This window comes from Puntigrus tetrazona, chromosome 13 (assembly GCF_018831695.1).
Source record: "Puntigrus tetrazona isolate hp1 chromosome 13, ASM1883169v1, whole genome shotgun sequence".
In the NCBI taxonomy this organism is placed as follows: domain Eukaryota; kingdom Metazoa; phylum Chordata; class Actinopteri; order Cypriniformes; family Cyprinidae; genus Puntigrus; species Puntigrus tetrazona.
The window spans coordinates 7,797,207-7,803,780 of NC_056711.1; the positions used below are offsets into that span (position 1 = coordinate 7,797,207).

General features: G+C 38.9%; 1 protein-coding gene across 1 annotated transcript; it reads right to left on the minus strand.

Moving 5' to 3' along the window:
- Positions 1-1,303: 1,303 nt before the first annotated feature.
- On the minus strand, positions 1,304-4,972 carry elovl6l (ELOVL family member 6, elongation of long chain fatty acids like). The gene is made up of 4 exons (XM_043256016.1): positions 4,753-4,972; positions 4,527-4,658; positions 3,383-3,534; positions 1,304-3,110 (listed from the first exon to the last, which is right to left on the minus strand). The coding sequence occupies exons 1-4, from the start codon at positions 4,845-4,847 to the stop codon at positions 2,683-2,685; spliced, it is 807 nt and encodes a 268-aa protein (XP_043111951.1). The 5' UTR covers positions 4,848-4,972; the 3' UTR covers positions 1,304-2,682.
- Between the last annotated feature and the right edge of the window lie 1,602 nt (positions 4,973-6,574).

The window sequence follows — 6,574 nt, forward strand, 5'->3', positions numbered from 1 at the left end:
ACTTACGTTATTTTAAGATAAATGTGCAAATCTGAGCGTTTTCCTTTGTTTGTATACAATTACCTGGCAACATTCTTTGGGGAGCTCAGAATGCCAATGGCATTGCCAATAATAATAATAAAACAATAATAATCTTTTTAATAGAAATGTAGAAGCAATTATACAAAGAGTTACTTTTCTTTGCATCATTATTTCCATATTTGAAACTTTAAATGAAAAAATTCAAAAAATTCTGTCATCATTTACTCACAGGTTGCATCAAAGCACTGTACAGTATAATGACAGGGAAATATATAGTGACGAGTGACAAATTATGCATATTTCAACGATAGTCGTTCTGCCAAACACAAAGGAATATATTTAATTTTGTAACCAGGCTGTTCTGCTAATCACTGATTTCAATAGGGGAAAAAATATAATGGGTGACTCAAAGCTTAAAAAAAAAAATCATACAGGTTTGGAACTACTTGAGGGTGAGTAAATGATGACAGAATTTTTATTTTGGGGTGAATTATTCCTTTATCTTTTTGCTCTTCTGCTCTATTTGTCGAACAGTAGGTGGCAGCATTGAGCTTTAATAGAATTAGGACCGTGGCATGATTTCTGGCTGATACTGCCTTCTAAAATCAGACGCATTCAAATATTACAGATCACATGATTTTAGGCAATAAAATAAGTGCTGAATTTTCACATGTAAAAGAAGTATGAAAATAATCCTGTGGTTTCTGTCAGGTTTATGTGGCAAAACACATCGCTCATATACGCGTGCGGCGGGTTAAAGAAGAACCAGACACTTAAGAGTTAATAAGACTTCAATTTCACACCATCTCCGCTGCTGTGAACACGAGCAAGTCACTTAACCCATAATTCAGCGGGGCGACGAGAAGTGTCACATGATGGCAAGTAACTGACCGACTTCATGAAAAAGGTCATTGTATTTCTGTTTATAGTGCCTAGCCACATTTTTGTCTGCTAGTGGAAAAATGAGTCCAGAATATTTCTATAGAGAGTGTTGTTGTCAAGTTATTGAATATAAAACTTCAGACTTAAAATGGGAGATAAGATTTCTGAAGAGGCTTCTAAAGAGATATATATAAAAGGGACTGCATGGCCCACTTGAACTGAAAGAATGAAGGAAATGACAGCAACACGCATCTAGGTTTACATCCATCACAGTCAGAGCTGAAAATATGTAAACCTCCAGGTAACAAAAGTATGCATGTGTTAATGCAGAAAATATGCCAGCATAGCTTGGAAAACCAGTCAGCTGAAAAGTTGAACAGAATGACACTCAAACAAATAATTTATAGAAACAGTTTTATTTAAATGACAAAAATAAATACAAAACTCATTCTTCATAGGAGCTAAGAACTTGTACAGGTGATGAGACAGGAAAGATAAATATTTACATTCAGCGCTATTACATTACATTTTTCTCCTTTTTAAAATACAGAAGTATGTCTATACCTTGTAACGTAAGCTAGAGGCAGCACATTCACCTTTTATGTTCCTAATAAAACAAAGTAATCATATGGCTGCCATCTTCAACATTTTAAGACAAAAATCATAAAATCTCTTAATCAAAATGTCCTTTAAATGGATAGACAAAATCTTTCACAGTCTTGAACAGGAACAGACAAGAGAGACCAGAGGACAGACAACAACAAAAATCTTGGACGTTAGCAGCAACATTTCCAATGATACTACATTCGTTTCTGATTGCTCTTGATCACATAAAACAATATCTTTTTTTAAAAGATCATTTAGTTAGAAACCTTTTCATTGCAACTGCAGTGGGAAAATAAATACCCCAAATCTCCCAAATGTGACTCGGATATAAATATATAAATAAAACTGTGCACATTACTAATGACTCGGGTAACAAACACCATTATAAGGACAGTTAACGGTTCTGTCAAGCACCAATCCAGAACTCAGTACAGCCACAAAAACGCAAAAAGGAACCATTTCATAATGACCCATGCATTAATCAAAAGGTGAACAAGAGTTTAAAAATCGATCGTTCCTAAGCTGGTTTTACATGCTGTAACTTCAATGTCAGCCGCAGTGAACTCATGACAGAAGCACGCACAGAATGAGAGCGAGAACATGGGTGTCGTCCTTCTAGAGAATTCCAGTCAAAAAAATGCCCAATTTAAAATGTCTGGAAACCAGTCCAACCAGTCAGCACAGATAATTCATGTTTCTGTGACATCATGAGGTGGAAACACTGAACAAGCAACACCCAAGAGAGCGTGCACAGAACGGATGAAAATTTACAAAAGGTGGCCAAATTAAAACGTCTCAAGTTGTACTTTTAGATTAGGAAGCTTGTTCTTTGACTACGAGCGCAGATTATTAGGAACTTGGCACATGCTGCAACATACACCCTACGCTTCAGCCAAGCTCAGGCCATGTGCAAAGAGTGAGTAGAAGCTCTACAAAACCATTTAAGTTTTCAGCAGCAAAATCAAGAGCTGTATTTGATGCGCTTTGCTCAGCTAATATCAACTAGAAAAAAAAAATGGCCCTGAAACATAGCTATTATTTAAAAAAATTAAATATAAAATTGCACGCGCATCTTCATTGTTCACCTTCCTTTAAAACGTCAAATACATATGCATTTTAACAAGGTAAACCATCAGAAATAAAAGCCTCGTATTTAAACCTCAGAGCTGTAGATCACTCGGTTTTGATGCCTGTGGGTCTTGAACCCTTTACGTAAGACTGATAAAAGAAAGAAGAGAAGAGGAGCAGATAGCTGAGATACATGAGTGAAGCCCACACTATGTTATCTATGTAAGAAGGGCAATCTCCGTCCTGCATCCATCTGTACACTAGCGCACTTACTGCCAGCCCCATGGCCATCTGAGCGATCTGGGAGGAAGTGATGATGATGGCGCAGGGTTTTGGCACGCGGAGTCCAGCAGCTCGAGCCGCGTAGTAGCTGTACATGAGTGCGTGGACGGTGTAATTCATGGTCATGAACCAGCCCCCACCAGCGACCTGGTCTTTGTAGGAATACCAGGAGTAAACCAGCACGGTGATGTGATGGTACCAGTGCAGGAAGATCAGCCGCTGCTTGCGCAGGACGATGAACATGGTGTCCCCTGAAAAAGCGAGGATGCGTGTAAAAGGGGATGGAATGTAGACGCAGAATCACAAGATAACCAACTTTATTAGAAAACTGTGTCAACTTTTAGCAACAAAAACGGGTCAGTTTTTTGGGGTCTTTTACAATAAAAGTCAGTGAGGCCCAATGTTGTTTTGAACTCCACTGATTTTCATTATAACATTCAAATGATCTTCCGGTTTGGAACAACAGAGCAAGGTCATTTTTGGTGATTGCTCCCAAAATAAATGAATAAGGAAAAAGGCTCACCTAGTTCGGGGGCCTTGCTCAGCACAAAAGCACAAGCCCAGAACTTGCTTATCGGCCCGTAGTAGAAGCTCTGATCGCAAACAGACTGTTTAAAACCACTGGTTCGGAGAATGTACAACATGAAGCACCCGGTTCTCACCGCTCCAATCATACTGAAAGATAAAAAGCAAGATTTGTACAAGAACACCGTCCATCGTGGCTGTAAAACGATGGTTTTCGTGATAAACAAAGGAGACCTAGTGAACTCTGGGGAGGGGGTAGGGGGGAGAAAAGACTTGTATGTTGGGCATGTCAAATAGAAACTTTGCTATGGTAGCAGGCAGTTTCTGTGTCAAACAAATCAATATCAAAACATTCACTAGGTGGTGAAAGTCCAGTTGCTGTGGAGATCTAAAGAACATGTGACCAGGGGTCACTGCTGGCGTCCGATCACAATATTCTATTGTTCTTTTCACAAACAGTTACTTTGTGCTCGCCGTCATCTCTGTCCTTTCAAGATGGGACTAAGACGCCTTCCCCCATTCCAAATGAAACCAAACCCAACTTGAAACAATAGCCGCTGAAGACTTCATAAATCTCATGCATTTTGGCACGCTCGTGTTTCAAACTGCATTTTTGCAGTTAACAATAGATATTGTTTCCTAATGGTACAACCATATGTTATGTAACCCAACATCTAACAGCAAAAGTAAAACTGGTGCGAAACCTCCACGACACCGTAAGATGCAAAGGTGCACCACTTTGATCATGGTTCAGATGTCATAAGAAAACTGTGCGTGCACTTAAACGCCATTTTAGTATTTTTTTTTTCGCACTTTCATTTCAATTTATTCAAGTTCATGTTTAGTTTCTTGATGGTTTGTTTCTCTGTGGGCTTTTGTTTATATTTAGTAACTGCAGTGCATCAAAAGTGTTTTTATGTTGTATTTGATTGAATGTATGCAAAAAAATTTTGTTTATAGTTAACTGTGATAACCATCACACACAATCATATGTGAAGTGCGCTAAAAGTGCGAGTATCTTCAGATTGCATGGGTTTATTTATTTATTCTTTTTTTAAAAAATGCAGCGCTAGGTCATAACATTTAATTAGATAGAAGAAGAAAAAAGAAGTCTGATTAAAAACTAATGTTCGGTTTCTTACCTAAAGACGGCCAAACTGAGGGACCACAGCAGTAAGACTCTACGCAGATCAAGTTTTTGTCTTTGCTTCATGAAGTGCTGCCCACCAAACACGAGCACTACATACACGGCACCAAACAAAAACGACGTTTTCCTAAAAAAGACAAAGCATTAAAAAATTACGCTGGACTTCCAAGCACTGGTCTCATGCTCAACGACGGACAATTACCAATCAAAACAGTTCTTACCAGTTGTCCTGCATCCATTCAATAGCAAACCTCTCATCAAAGCGGCGCTCGAAATCATACTCGGCCAGCGGCAAGTCAAATTCAGTCGCGTTCATGTTTGAGTCGCCTACAGCTAACTGCGAGATAAAAGTGAAGAAGGAGCTGCTGTCCGTTCCGGTTACCGTCCGCTCGGCAGGGTAGCCTCCAGTTAACGAGTCGAGCTCAAACGCACACCTGTGCACACACCTGTCGTATGTAAATCAGGGTGGAGTTTATAGTGGGGTTTAGGGAGTGACTCTCAGCCAAAACCTAGTTTTGTGTCGCCTGAATGGAATACAGTTTCGCGAATATCGATGTGGACAAAAGAGCGGTCTTTATGCGTTGTATACAAAATATAGATAGAGAGAGGAAGAAGCTGATTGAAATTACTGAGGTTTCGTTATTGTAAGCCATACCCAGAGCTGTGATGAAAACCAATTAGCTACAGTTCAGCAGGCCTATGCAAATAATAGCGACTATGGTTACAATTAAATATTTTAAGTTCTAGTTTTCATAACTTCAGTGATGTATTTTTCATTTCTAATTAATTAATTGAAAAAATATAGCTTGGTGCATGATCAGTTGTTGTGTCTTTGACACGTTTTCTTATATATTTTATTAGGAATGCTGCACAGGCCCAAAGGCCTCCGCTCACTAGTGTCTCGAGCACCGTGGGAAGACGCCGAATGGCGCCATACGCTCATAGAAAACAATCTGTTCTTTTTTTCTTGGCACATGGCGCCATCATTTAATCACTTTAGAGTGTAGGTCTTTTTGTAGTGAAGGACCTGTTGTAGTTTAATGAGTGAGAAGAGCTGCATTGAAAACAGATGAGCGCAGATCAACAAACAGATCCCGGGCGAAGTTCACGGAATTCCTAAGCTTATTAACGTTACTGTAGCAGACAACAACAGCACAGGTTAAACCTCTCCGCCACATCTTTATATTTAGTTGGCCCACATTGAAAAAGTTTCAATTCAGTCGATTTTTCTTAGCCCGTTTTAACGTAAAATTCTATGGAAACAGGCCGAAGATGGCGGACGGCAACGGCGGCACACAATATTCGCGATCTGATTGGTCGGATCGCCTGTCACTCACGCGAGAGCTAAGTTCGACTGGAAAATACATGACATCGTATTGATACTACCAACAACAATATTAGGAAAAAACATGTCAAAGAACAACCGATCTTGTACCATTGATGCGGAAGTTTACAATATATATTTATTTCATTTTGAGTAATTTAGCCCTCCTAATCCAAACATCTTGAAATTATTGGCCTTTGCAAAGTTAAAATTTCTGCTTTTCCAGTTCCAGTTCCCTTTTCACATATTCTGATGAACTGAAATTATTTTCTTAGATTCCGAATTTTAGCATATAATGTAACAATATGTACCCTACATCGTACCAAATTTCACTTTTCAAGCGGCGCGCGAGGGCGCTATTGCTACACTGTTGCAGCAATCATTAGCACTCAAGAGATCCAAAATAAAGGGTCTCTTAGTTGGAATATGTTTTACACGAGACTTGCTCTGAGGAAGATTATATTATCAGCGTAATACAGAATTTCAGCTGGCTACATTTATTTCGGCCAGCGGTTTAAGCTATTTATCATCCCACTTTTACATGTTTTGGAAAAAATTGAAAAAATAGTTAACAATGTTAACAATAAAATAGTTAACAATGAGACGGTAGTTGTTATGAAGTTTTTCAAAATAATATATTTTTGCTATAATGGTATGACAGTATCTATGCGGTTTTGCTGTCTGTCCCCCGCCAATCCTTTAGGTGGCGATACTAGAGT

What these genes read in the sequence shown, in the direction of transcription:
- elovl6l (XM_043256016.1), bottom strand. Translation starts at nt 4,847, where the DNA reads ATGAACGCGACTGAATTTGACTTGCCGCTGGCCGAGTATGATTTCGAG. An exon ending in GAATGGATGCAGGACAACTG is followed by an intron (nt 4,659 to 4,752) that starts GTAAGAACTGTT and finishes TGTCTTTTTTAG; the next exon opens with GAAAACGTCGTTTTTGTTTG. An exon ending in GAGCAAGGCCCCCGAACTAG is followed by an intron (nt 3,111 to 3,382) that starts GTGAGCCTTTTT and finishes TCGCTTTTTCAG; the next exon opens with GGGACACCATGTTCATCGTC.